This window comes from Triturus cristatus, chromosome 10, assembly GCF_964204655.1.
Source record: "Triturus cristatus chromosome 10, aTriCri1.1, whole genome shotgun sequence".
Taxonomy (NCBI): domain Eukaryota; kingdom Metazoa; phylum Chordata; class Amphibia; order Caudata; family Salamandridae; genus Triturus; species Triturus cristatus.
In genome coordinates, this window is record NC_140593.1 from 587,641,380 (window position 1) to 587,654,855 (window position 13,476).

The 13,476-nt window shown below is 49.6% G+C and overlaps 1 protein-coding gene across 4 annotated transcripts in view; it reads left to right on the plus strand.

The window, feature by feature from the left end:
* The window catches only part of GSPT1 (G1 to S phase transition 1), a 583,971-nt gene that overhangs the window by 365,231 nt on the left and 205,264 nt on the right, over positions 1–13,476 (plus strand). For all 4 annotated transcript variants that reach the window (XM_085632101.1, XM_085632103.1, XM_085632104.1 and 1 more), the window contains one exon: positions 1,804–1,977. In XM_085632101.1, the coding sequence (XP_085488227.1) occupies positions 1,804–1,977 (174 nt within the window). The remainder of the gene's footprint in view (positions 1–1,803; positions 1,978–13,476) is intronic.

Here is a 13,476-nt window from a genome sequence, read left to right on the forward strand (position 1 = left end):
GGAGATTATAAGGTAAAACAAGCTGCTTTACATTCCTCTGAGACTTAGCCTGAAGGCTGCTCTCCAGCTACCACTAGGATAGCTTTCTTTAAAAGGTTGTCTTAAACCTATCTACCATAAGAGTCGAATTGGACTGGTGCAAGGTGGCCACTATAACTAGTGACCACCATATGCCAGGCCAACTTCTCACATTTATGGCACTACTTGTATATTTTACTGTGGGACTCATCTCTACGACGAGGAATGATTCAGGCATGTTAATCTATGAAAGGTACCAATACTGGACAACTGTAGTTACAGGTAAGTAACTTGCTTTCTTATTGTGTCCCTCAAATACGATTGGAACCCAAAGAATAGTTTGAAGCATTGTACCTGCTTCTGTATCCCTTAACCTTCAAAGAAATGGAGAGCCAAAGAGGATTCCAGGAAACTTACCCAAAAGTAGTTCCATAAGGTAACATTAGCCTTAGTGGCCCTGTTAATTGAAATTTAGTGCTAAGGAGTTATTATGCTGTTTGGTGTTGTCTCTGCCTCAAAGTACTGCCACCTTCTGGTGCTGATCATGGGTATTAATTTTAAATATTATTTGTACTTAATGTATTAAAATATTTTTTTATAAACTATATAAAGCACTGACTGGCTATTGGTATTGCTATAAACTGTCATTCTAAATCTGGAGATTCTAGCCCTCTCCATTTCTAGTACCCGGAAAAAAAACATGGTTTAAAGTAAGTAACTTCTCTAACAATGTATCAGTACTGCATTCTTGGACTGTAGTGGTAAACTGCAGTACCCGTGCAGCATACAACCCAGAAACTCCTATGTACTGAATGACCCCAAAACAATTCTGTACTAAAGGGTGATCTGGAAAATCTTACCTGCAATTTATTTTTGTTTTCCCAGCCCCTACACAGAAAACTTTTTTACATTTTGTAAAAAGGCAGGCTGTGTGTCGGCAGCAGTGATATCTGTATTTGAAGCAACACAACTGAGAGTTGATCTTAAATGGATGGTTCTACTAGGGTGGCATGCAAGCAGGTGTGCATGTTACATAAAGCGCCACATTAAACAGGTGGTCATATTTGTATGTGAATAAAGTGTGCCTCTGTGTACTACAGACTGAGTCCCTGGACACAGAGGAGGTAGTCGAGATAGATTTAGCGAGCCCTCCAAACGCATGCTATTGGTACCAACCACTGGATTAAGATGAATCAGTCATGTAACATCGGCTTTGTACCAACAGGAGGCTGTGGTTCAGGGAACAGTTCTGTGAAAGATTGTGGAGTTTAATGAACAGACTCTGAAGACTTTCAACCAAATAGTGCAATGTTGTGATGTTCATTAAATAGTACGGCAAGTTGCATGTTAGGGAGATGGAAAGTGTCCTTATTTCTAATGGCTTGAAATCCCTTCTTAGTTCTTCAGCGCATAGCCCTTTCACGTTGTTCCCTTTTCCCAGCCCTGGCTCCCAATTTAGAGGCGGTATTGGAGTGATAATAAATGAGGAACTGAACAAAGTGTTTCGGAAAGACATTTTTGACAGTAATAAGTTTGTTATTCAGGTAGTGTTGGTTTGTTTTATATCAAAGTATAGAGTTGTTTGAGTAAATACCTGGAGACTTCAAGGATTGTTTATTTATGATTGTCCATTTATGATTGTCCTAAGAAAGATGACCGTCACTATTAAATTGAACGACCAAGTGATTTTTTTACTGACTTTCACAATAGACATTTGTGAAGTTTTTTGGGGTTTGACTAGAAAACATATCTGGATGTTAAAGTTTTGGTTTTTTCCCTCTTAAGCACACAGTGGAAGTCCTCGGACTCCTATCAGATGAAGTAGAAACAGAAGCAGTCTCTCCTGGTGAAAACTTGAAGATCAGACTTAAAGGAATAGAGGAGGAGGAGATCCTTCCTGGTTTTATACTTTGCGACTTAAACAACCTGTGTCACTCGGGACGTACATTTGATGCCCAGGTGAATATTACTTATGTAGGCTTTTTTTTCATAAAATTAGTAAGACAATACCTTAAAAGAAAAACCTCAATGTTATCTGTTGCATGTAGTTTCTTGTTAAGCAGTCTAATAGTGTGATTGCTGCCTTGTAACAGGTATGCAGTTATGTATGGTGTAAGAAGTGAAGCGTTCACCTAGGAAAACATGGTAAAACTGAATTATGACTTTGTAAACTAATTGCAAGATCTGATATGACATCTAGCCGCAGATTCCTTATCTTTGCACTTCAAGGCATCCAGCTGGACCTGGAAGATTTTTAATAGCAGTATCCCTGTGTGCTGATGTGTGGTGTCTGTCGACTCCGCGTGACGACGTAGGCGTCTGGTTCGTAGTCATGACATCTGGATCGTCTATATAGGTGCCACCTTGGCGCGCTGACATTCGTTCCTTTCTTTCTGCACCAGCCAGCGCAGATCTGTGTGAAGAGAGAAACCCCCTGTCACATTTGCACAGATTTTTTTCTGACTTTTCGTGGAGTCCTTTTCATGTGTAGGCATGTCCCGTATATAGACCTCTGGGTTCAAGCCGTGCGACCTCAGTCTCCACACCATGTCTGTCGATGAGCCCCCCCAACCCCCCCCCCCCCCCCTTGTGTGTCTTTGGTGCCTGGAGTGCAACCTAGACTCAGTCGCTCCGATTGTTGGGTCATCGTGTCAAGGCTTTGAGAGAGCGGTCCCTAAAGCTGATCGCGGCCCGGCGTACGGCACCAAGGAGATTGCCCTATCTATCTTGGTCAAGAGGAATGCCCAAGCTCTGCTCCGTGAGGTCAAAGTCTTCTTCCTCCTAGTCGATGTCAGTTCAGTACATGAAGTCAAAGCATGCTTCAACTTCACCGTGTCTGTCACATGACGAGACAGATGAGTCTCTGCATTCGAGGCCCCTGAAAGCGGGTGCCTGGGTAGGCTTCGCGTTTCCCTCCCATTCCGAGACCAGGAGGGACCCCCATCCAATTAAAAGAATTTTATGATGCCATATTTGGGCAGATTTTTCCTGCAGGCGCACTTTCAGGGCCTCGCAGGCTCAGTTGGAGTCTCCGTGGGTTCTGCACCTCTGTCACCATGGGCCCCTCTTGGATCCTTTCCTGGATCCTGTGAGAAAGTGCCATCTTTCTTGCATGGTATGCTCCCACTTTTTGCTGAATTGCTGAATGTACTTTGACTGAGTGTACCCTGGACTCCTGCCAATCAGGTGCCCAGGGCCTATGTTCCTTCCCTAGAAACACAAAACCCAAATTGGCAAACCCTGGCCACATGTCAGCCCCTGGTAAATGGTACCCTAGGTACCCAGGGCCTTGTGACCAGGGAAGGCCTCTAAGGGCTGCAGCACTTATTGTGCTGCCCTTAGGGGCCCTGTACACACACACAAGCACGCGCACACGCACACGTCTGGGTACAAGACAAAACAGAGTCGATATGGCACACATCCTTGTGTGCCCTGCCCATCGCCTACGCTGCCCTGGCATACATCAGCCACCCCTCTAGCTGGGTGCCCTATGCCAATGTTGTGGGCACAGGAGCAGTAGCCCTGTGCCCCTACAGTACCCAGGTCCATTCCTGGGCACTGTGTGCAGTGCTGCCATTTAAGAGTACATGGTGCTGAGAGCTCGTCAAACACTAACTCCACCGCACCATAATAGCAACACTGAAGACTGAGGTTTGGTATCAAACTTCTCAGCACATTAAACCCACACTGATGCCAGTGTGGGATTTAATGTACCAAGCACCCCAGAGGGCATCTTGGAGATGCCCCCAAAAACCTAACCTGCAATCAACGTCTGTTCTGAGGCTGCCTAGGCTACCACTCAGCAGACATGTTGCTGGACCCCTGGGTAGGAGAGCCCCTGCTCTCCTGGGCCTGCAACAATGCACATCTTGGGCGAGGTGCTAAATCTCCTCCCCCGAGATGGGCAGGGGGAAGCTTCAAAGGCATGCCGCCTCTGTGAGCTTCCCCAGGCCACTGCAACCCCACACTCTGGCGGGAAGCTTGGCCAGAAACCCCAAATAAGGACAGGGGATGTGCCAGCCTGCCAACCCCACCCCTCAGGTGGGGGAGGCGAGGTGAAGCACATCTCCGGGCTCTTGCCATCTTGAAGATAGGAAGCCCTACCCTATCGGGACTAGGCTACTGCCCCCCTCCCACAGGAGAGAGGCAGGATAGGGGCTGTACCCACCCCAGGACAGGGACCCATTGGTCTCTGCCCTTCACCTACCGGTAACTCCCCTAAATCTAGTATTTAGGGGCACCCTGAACCTTCCTTCCCCAGACTCCAGATTCCAAAATCCGAAGAAGAGCTAGAAGAAAGAAGACCTGTCCTGCAGCTGCTAAGAAGAGGAAGACACCAACTGCTTTGGCCCCAGCACTACTGGCCTGTCGACCCTCAAACCTGCTCCAACCCGGCATCTCTTGTGGCCAGCAACCTCACAAACCCTGGAGGACCTGGCTACCTTTTGACTCTAAACCCCTGGGACTCCCATGAGTAGAGGCTCGACTCAAAATCTACTTCTAATCCCTGGCAGCAACACGGAACCGCGAACCCAGCACACTCTGCACCCGCCAAGCCTGGCCTGTGCCGGAGTGAACAAAGACCACGAGCATGACCCCACGGCGACACCGACCCTGAGTCCGGCACCCAAGGACCTCCCTCGACACTCCTGAAGAAGCCTGCAGCCTCAGAACCAGGTACCCCCCCAACCGCGATCAACAGAGGGTAAGATTTCCCGACACCAAAAGGCACCCCTGCACCCGGCGGCCCCCTGTGCCCAATCCCAGGGTACCTACCTATCCTCCAACTACGCAACTTACCTCTCGAAGTGGTGGTGGCACCTGAAGAATCCTCGCCCCGAGCTTGCAGTCTTTTTCTAAACCGGAGATTTCCCATTAAAATCAATTGAGTGCCCGAAGGCTCAAAAGCACCCTGCACCCAGCCGCCTGAGTGGCCCTGGCAGTGCAACCTCTACACCTATATACTTGCCCTGAGTAAGTGACCAGGAGCCCAGCTCCCACAGCCGCGTGGCTTGCCAGACAGCAGCCACCAACCAAGGCCCCCCATCCCTCATAGGATAACATTGGGCCTAACTCTCTCTGCACCCGGCCGCCCTTGTGCCGCTGAGGGTGAACCAACTGTACCTACCTGACCCTTGGAGACCCCTGAGTCTGTGCCCAGAACTTCAACTCTGCCAGTCAAGTATTTACCTTTAAAACGATACCTCAATGTTCGAGGCATATGAGCTGCAGATTACACACTTGTGCATAGATCGCCATCTGGTGTTGGGCCCGGATGTTTGCAGTTTGTTTTTCCTCTTGGAAAGTGTTTGGAAGTCACGAGGTCGGTGACTCCTCCCTTGGTTCGTATTGCGCATGGGCTTCGGCTCCATCCTCTGATGTAATCTTCGCGCTCCGGTTCCAAACAGCTTCCAGTTCGACGCGCAATCCTTACCCCAAACCGCGTTATTGTTTCGATCGCGATCTCCCCTACTCGACGCGCCTTCTCATCGGCACAGACCTTCGGTTCCAGTCATCGACGGCGGCCTTTGGCCCTCTCCAAGCCTCAGTCCTGGCTAATGGAAAGGACTCCATTTAAAAAGTGCCTTCGATGTGGGTCCAAATTTACCCACACCGATCTCCACGAGGTATGCAATCTCTGCCTCTCCCCTGAACACGAGGCTCAAGACTGTCCGGTGTGTAAGTCCTTCCGGTCCAAAATGACTATTCGGGACCGAAGAGCCAGAAGAACTATGTCGCACTCCCCGACGACGATTCAGGGCGAAATCTTCGGAGAAGGCATTGACGCTCCAGAGCGTTACACCGAAGAGGGCCTCGTCAGCGCTTCCGAGGCCGACTACTCAGATGTGGAGGACATCACCCCCGCGCAGAGGGTCGTGAGTACTGATCCCCACCCCCAACACACACACACCCCTGCAGGCACCGAAAAAGGCTCCGGTCACACCTTCGCCTCCGGGCCTAGGCAAGACCAAGGACACTGCTTCCAACACTGCACCTTTGAGCCCAGTAAAGAAGCCAAGCAAGCCTTCCGGCGGCTCGGGCTCGAGCCAGCCTATCGTCGGTGCCGATAAACACGCTTCGGCACCGAAAAAGAAGCCGATCTCCATATCGACACTGAACCCCGCACCGAAGCATTCGGGGTCGAAACCCAGCTCTTCGGCACAGACACCACCTTCGGTGCCGACCAAAGCACACAAGGCCACCGACACTTCGAGGCCGAAACCCATCTCGGAGCCGACCAAGCGTCCGGAGGTTCCCAAACCAGGTTCCAAACAACGAACGGGCACAGAAAAGCCTAAAAAGCCAACGGCCCCGGAGCCGACGGACCGACCAGCCTCACCGGACTTATTTACACCGGATCCCTTGCAAAAAACACTCACCAAGGATCCAAAAACTGGACATTTAACACTTTCTTACAAAAATAGACATTTGGAGAAGCCTGCTCCACCTCCGCCTCCAAAGAGGAAGGACTCTGCTACCTCTCCGTTCAGAATAACTTCCCCACCTCTTCCACCTTCTCCACCTCCACCCCCATCAGCCTTCTCCACCCCAACCTCCTCGATCTTCCACCCCTTCTCCACACGATGATGATAACGGGGACCCATATGATGACATAGGGGATGTCCCCCAGGACCTACCCACAGGGGACCCCACCCCTACAGGATCCCCAGACCCATGGGACGACTACAATATCCCTGATATCCCCAACGTCCCACAAGATGATCTTTACCCCTCCAGACCATCTCCACCAGAAGACTCCTTGGGGTTCCACCATCTACTGCAAAGGGCGGCACACTATCACGGGGTAGACTTGCATACCGACCCCGTGGAGGAAGATTTCCTCCTCGACACATTCAACACCACACATAGGTCTACCTCCATATTACCTATGCTTAAAGGAGTGGTAAAGCATGCGCCAGAAGTTTTTAAGGACCCAGTTAGGGCCAGGGTCATTAACCCGCGCATAGCAAAAAAATACAAAGCTGCCCCCACAGGTCCCTCCTACATCAGAGGGCCAGCGCCACTAGATTCTCTAGTGGTATCCACTGCACGTAAAAGGGCAAATTCGCAGGCGTCAGGCGAAGCACCACCACCTGACAGAGTCAAAGCTACTGGACACACCAGGAAAGCGCACTGCGTCAGAAGCAGCCAATATGTGGCGTATCGCCAATACACAAGCGCTATTGGCCAGATATGACAGGGCACATTATGACGAGTTAGAAAGCATAATGTACCACCTCCCTGAAAAATATATAGCTAGGGCCAACGAACTAATTCAAGAGGGTAAGACTATTACTAAGCCCTCTATACGCCGTGCCTTAGATGCAGCAGACACAGCTTCCAGGGCCATCAATACCAGCGTTCTCCTCCGTCGCCATGCTTGGCTAAGAATATCAGGGTTTAAACCGGAGGTACAAGCCTCCATCCTTAACCATCCCTTTGACCGGGAACATCTATTTGGCCCAAAGGTGGATGAGGCCCTAGAAAAAATGAAGGACACGGATACGGCGAAGTCCATGGGAGCCTTACAGTCACACCCTCCTAGACGCTCCTTTCGCCGCTCTTCCTTTCGAAGTACATCTAGAGGCTACTCCTCAGACACCGCGTCCACTTCATACAAATCCCCTACTCAGTCCAACTTCACGAGGGGTTATCAAAGAGGCGGCTATAGGGGTAACAATGAAGGCAGAGGCAAAACAAACAACGAGCGCTCTGCCACAACACCTACCCAATGACTTCCCCCTGCTCCCCCCAGACCATTCCTCTCCGGTCAGGGGCAGACTCCAACATTTCCTTCCCGTCTGGGCTACCATCACCTCAGACAAATGGGTAACACAAATAATTCGGTCAGGCTACTGCCTAGAACTAATATCTACCCGCCCAAACATTCCACCCAGGCAGCGCCCAATGTCACAAGAACATTTAATACTCCTAAAGCAGGAGGTAATCTCCCTCCTACAGAAACAGGCAATAGAACCCGTTCCTTCCAACAAACAAAACATGGGAGTCTACTCCCTATATTTTCCCATACCAAAAAGGGACGAGACTCTGCGGCCCATCCTAGATCTTCGGCCCCTAAACACATACGTACACTCCGACCATTTTCATATTGTTAGACCTGACATCTTTGGCGTGGGTTTTTCCCCTATCTTTTGCCTCTGCTACATGGATTTTTGATGCTGTGCTGGATTTCGTTTTGCTGGTTTAGATGCTTTGGACACTCTGCCACTGCTAATTAGTGCCAGAGTGTAAGTGCTCCCTGTGTAAAATATCCTATTGATTGGATATACCTGATCGGCATATCTGTATCACCATGAAGTCCCTAGTAAAGTGCACTGTGTGTGCCAGGGCTGGTGATGACAGATGCTACTAGTGGGTCTGCAGCGCTGATTGCGCCACCCACCTGTGTAGCTCTAAAACAGTGTCTCAGGCCTGCCTGCAGTCCCCGGACTGCCATGTCCTCCTGGCCAGTGTCCACACTGGCCGGGCCTAACCCTTCCCTTTTCGTACACGTCAGTCATCCCTATGGAAGGCCCAAGGTACCCCCCTGGGCAGGGTGCAGTGTATGTAGAAGGTAGAGCATGTACTAGTGCAGGTAACATGTTCTGGTAGTGAACACCGGCCATTTTGTGTGTTCACTGCTGCAAGGTTATCTTGGTCCATAGGCTAACATGGGGGAGGCGGGTGCCAATGGCTATCCGCCTATCTTCCCATAGGAACAAGATAAGACATGAGTGTTTGATATCCCTGAGCTCAGCATTTAATAACATCTTTTAGGAGAGGTTGTTTTTAAATCCTGAGTTGGAGAATAGTACTTTTTAGAGTAGCTGTTCTCTTGTCTGACCCTTCTGTGTGCCTGGGCGCGCTTGTGGATTGACTGTCTGGTTTGAGAGTGACAGGGACTGGGGATCCCCCGGGAGGTTGGCTGAGTCAGCCCTCTGCTGAATGGCGACATTTACAAGGAGAGTGGAGGGAGGAGATAGCACCTGGGATTGAATAGGGCTGTGACTGCCTGCCACTCTGCTGGCTCCACCTCCTGCTGGGTGGCTGACGACTGCCCCTCGCTCTGAAAAGAATGTAGAGGCCAGGAAGACAAATTGCTCCAGCAACACCCAGAACTGGATCAGACCGGGCTCAGGACCCACTTGCACAAAGACTTCAAAGACTTTTAGGGGTATAAGTATACGACCCCTGACAGCAGATTTTTAGATTCGACCATCGAGAGGAACCTCTGCTGAAAGACGGACCGCTGAAGAACGAAAGGAAGGTTGCCGTGCTGTGTGCTCTAAAGGCTGACCTGTTCTGCTGTACAACCGAAGCTGAGGAGGAGAAGGGGTCTTGCTGTGTGCTGACCCTATCCACTTGACCGAACAAGACTTTGCTGTGTGCTGTGTCTTCAACTGAATCTCCAAGGGCCTGAGAAGAGCTGGCCTCCTGTTTCGCAACCCAGGGATAGAAAGGTTGCCAAGAACTCAAGACTCTGCTGTGTCCCACCTGCGCTGCTGTGTGCCGCAGGGACCGTGGACTGTTCTACCAAGCTTATCGACATCTGCCTGTGAGGTGGGCTGGCTGCTCTGTCTTGCTGGAGAGTACCGCACCGACCCGGGCCTGACACCGGTTGCCGCATCAAGAAGATCGACGTTCTCATCGGCACATGCCTTGCCGCGACCCGGAGGCCTGATGCAGAACTAGAGTCTTATTTCCCTGCTCTACGAAGCCGCGCTGTGAGTGGCTGACTCCGGTGACGTCGACATAGTCACTGGGGGCTCGTCGAGGGAGTTGTGGAATCCTTGCACCGAACAGCCCGAGGAGCGCTTGTACAACGAGTGCAGCGACACCGCCGGAGCAACGTAGCTGCCTAAACATCAAGCGCCTACAAACTGATTCATTCTCCGTGAGTATCGAATCACACAAGAGACTAGAGACTATCGTCTTACGATCCCGACCAACCAAGAAAGCGAATATTGTGTAAACCTGTGATGCTTGATTTCAACTGCGGAAACTAGATAAAGATATATTATTTTTGATATAACTCACCTGTGTGGTCTAAGTTTGTGGTGTGCGGAGGGGGGATCATTGCGGTGTCTACGTGCAAATACCTTGCACATTGCCTTGGGGATAAGCCTGTCTGTTCGAGCCAGGCTACCTAGAGGGTGAGCAGGGGTGATCTACCGTGTGTGTCCCTGTACCCTGACTAGAAGCAAGGGTCCCTATTTGGTCTAAGGTGTATACCTCTGCCAACTAGAAACCCCCAGATCTAACACATATGGTAACGCTTCAGCAGGTACTTCCGCTCCTCTCCCAAAACAACTTTTTGACCACCTTAGACCTAAAAGACGCTTATTTCCACTTTCCAGTGCACAAAGCTCACCGGAAGTACCTCAGATTTGTAGTGGACGGACAACACTTACAATTCAAAGTGCTCCCGTTCGGAGTCACAACAGCGCCAAGGGTATTCACCAAGTGCCTAGCAGTGGTAGCAGCACATTTGCGAAGACAACACATCCACGTCTTCCCATACTTAGACGACTGGCTGATAAAAGCCAGGTCATGCAATCAGTGTGTACAACACACGTCTACCACCATTCAACTACTCCACCAGGTTGGCTTCACAGTAAACCACCAGAAGTCCCATCTCCAGCCATCCCACATAAAACAATCTCTCGGTGCCACCATAGACACCTCAAGAGCACTAGCCTACCCCAATCCTGCCAGGATTGCAAGCATTCAAGCTCTACGCACAAAATTCATAGTACAACCCTCCCTTCCAGATTGAGTGTTTATGCAACTAATAGGGATGATGGCCTCTTGCATTTTCATAGTGCCTCACGCAAGACTCCAGATGCGTCCTCCAAGAGTGCTTAGCGCGCCAGTGAAACCAGGCCCAGGGTCAATTAACAGATCTGGTGTTGGTAGACGGTCGCACCCATCGCTCTCTGCAGTGGTGGAACACCACAAACCTTTCCAAAGGTCGACTGTTCCTGGACCCGGTTCCTCAAATAGTACTGACAACGGACGCATCGCTCTCCGGCTGGGGAGCTCATCTACTACATCTCACCACACAGGGCAAGTGGACACCTCAACAAAAGTTACTCCATATCAACCATCTGGAGTTACTAGCAATCTTCTTAGCCCTAAAATATTTTCAAACTCAAATTTCAGGCAAGACAGTCCTGATCCGAACAGACATGACAGCCATGTATTATATTAAAAAACAAGGCGGCACACACTCTCCACATCTCACCTAGCACAGAGCATATGGAGATGGGCAATACCCCAGAAAATCTTTCTCCTAGCTCGGCATTTCCCAGGAGTCCAAAACACAGTGGCAGATCTGCTCAGCAGGCAGACACAACAGATCCACGAGTGGGAGCTTGACCCGCAAGTTCTTCACCCGTACTTTCAAATGTGGGGGCATCCACAGATACACCTCTTCGCCACCCACAAACGCCAAATGCCCAAGCTTCGCCGCAAGATACCCACACCCATTGCCAAAGGAAATACGATATGGATGAACTGGTCAGGCAGATTTGCGTACGCTTTTCCGCTTCTCCCACTCATTCCACTAGTGGTGCGCAAACTACAACACTCCCTCACACTAATCCTAGTAGCTCCAACGTGGGCCAGACAACCGTGGTATACCACACTGCTGGAACTATCTGTAGTACCGCACCAAAAACTACACCTCTCTCCACACCTCTTAACCCAGAACCATGGAGAGATCAAACACCCAGACCCAGCGCAGCTCAACCTTGTGATCTGGCTCCTGAAATCCTAGAATTCGGATACCTAAATCTTCCCCCTGACTGTATGAACGTTAACAGAGAAGCTAGAAGACCTACCACTAGAGCGTGCTACGCCGCTAAGTGGAAACGTTTTGTTGTTTATTGCCATAACACCATCAATCCACTGGACGTGTCCATTCAACACATCATAGGCTACTTACTCCACCTACAAAGGTGCAATCTAGCCTACACGTCCATTCGACTATACCTCGCAGCTATTGCAGCTTACCTACAAAACAGGCAACATCTATCACTTTAGAGTGCCTGCCATCAAAGCCTTCATGGAAGGCCTTAAAAGAATAATTCCCCCCAGAGTGCCACCCTCACCTGTGTGGAACTTAAATATAGTTCTCACTAGGCTAATGGGACCGCCCTTCGAACCTTTGCACAAATGCGAACTGCAATTTCTCACATGGAAAACCGTTTTTCTTGTAGCCATCACTTCTCTTAGAAGGGTCAGTGAGATACAAGCACTTGCCATTCAAGAACCCTTTCTCCAAATGCACCATAACAAGGTTGTTCTCCGTACCAACCCAAAATTCCTCCCTAAAGTCATTTCTCCCTTTCACCTAAACCAAACAGTAGAACTACCAGTATTTTTCTCGCAACCACAGACCGTTGCAGAAAGGGCTCTTCACACACTGGATGTCAAACGAGCCTTACTCTACTACATTCAAAGAACACAACCTTTCCGTAAGACCAAACAACTGTTTGTTTCTTTCTCTCCACCGCACAAAGGTAACCATCTCAAAATCGGGGATAGCTAGGTGGGTTGTAAAATGCATTCAAATCTGCTACCGCAAAGCGAACGCTATCCATTCCCCCGAAAGCCCATTCTACACGAAAAATAGGGGCTTCCATGGCATTCTTAGGGAACATCCCGTTAGATGATATCTGCAAAGCAGCTACATGGTCAACACCGCACACTTTCACCAAACACTATTGTGTGGATGTGCAAACTAAGCAACAAGCTAGTGTGGGCCAGGCTGTGCTCAAAACGTTATTTCAAACCACTGCAACAGATAAGGGTGGTCGCCGCTAACGGTGGGTACTGCTATATAATCTATGCACAAGTGTGCAATCTGCAGCTCATATGCCTCGAACAGAATATGCTACTTACCAGTATGCATCTGTTCTTGGCATGTAGAGCTGCAGATCTACACGCGCCCACCTGCCTCCCCGGCTATCTGTATCTGTCCCAGTTTATCTTATTTAGATAGCACACACATGGGCATCTTCACTGTTACTACTACGCTCCATCTTTCCCTGCTGGTGAAAAACAATCTGAGGATGGAGCCGAAGCCCATGCGCAATACGATCCAAAGGAGGAGTCACCGACCTCGTGACTTCCAAAGAGTTTCCAAGAGGAAAAACAACTGCAAACATCCGGGCCCAACACCAGATGGCGATCTCTGCACAAGTGTGTAGATCTGCAGCTCTACATGCCAAGAACAGATGCATACTGGTAAGTAGCATATTCCTTTCTCCATAGGGTAACATTGACTGGCTTTTCCTGAAATTTTTTCTAAGTGTGGACTTTTCAAAACTTAAAATATTCACCAAAAATCAGCTGAGTACTTACAACTGTACATACCCGTAACCCAATTTTCTCCCATAGGAAATCATTGACTGTTTTTCTGTGAAATTTCTTCTAAGTGTCAATTTCTGCAAT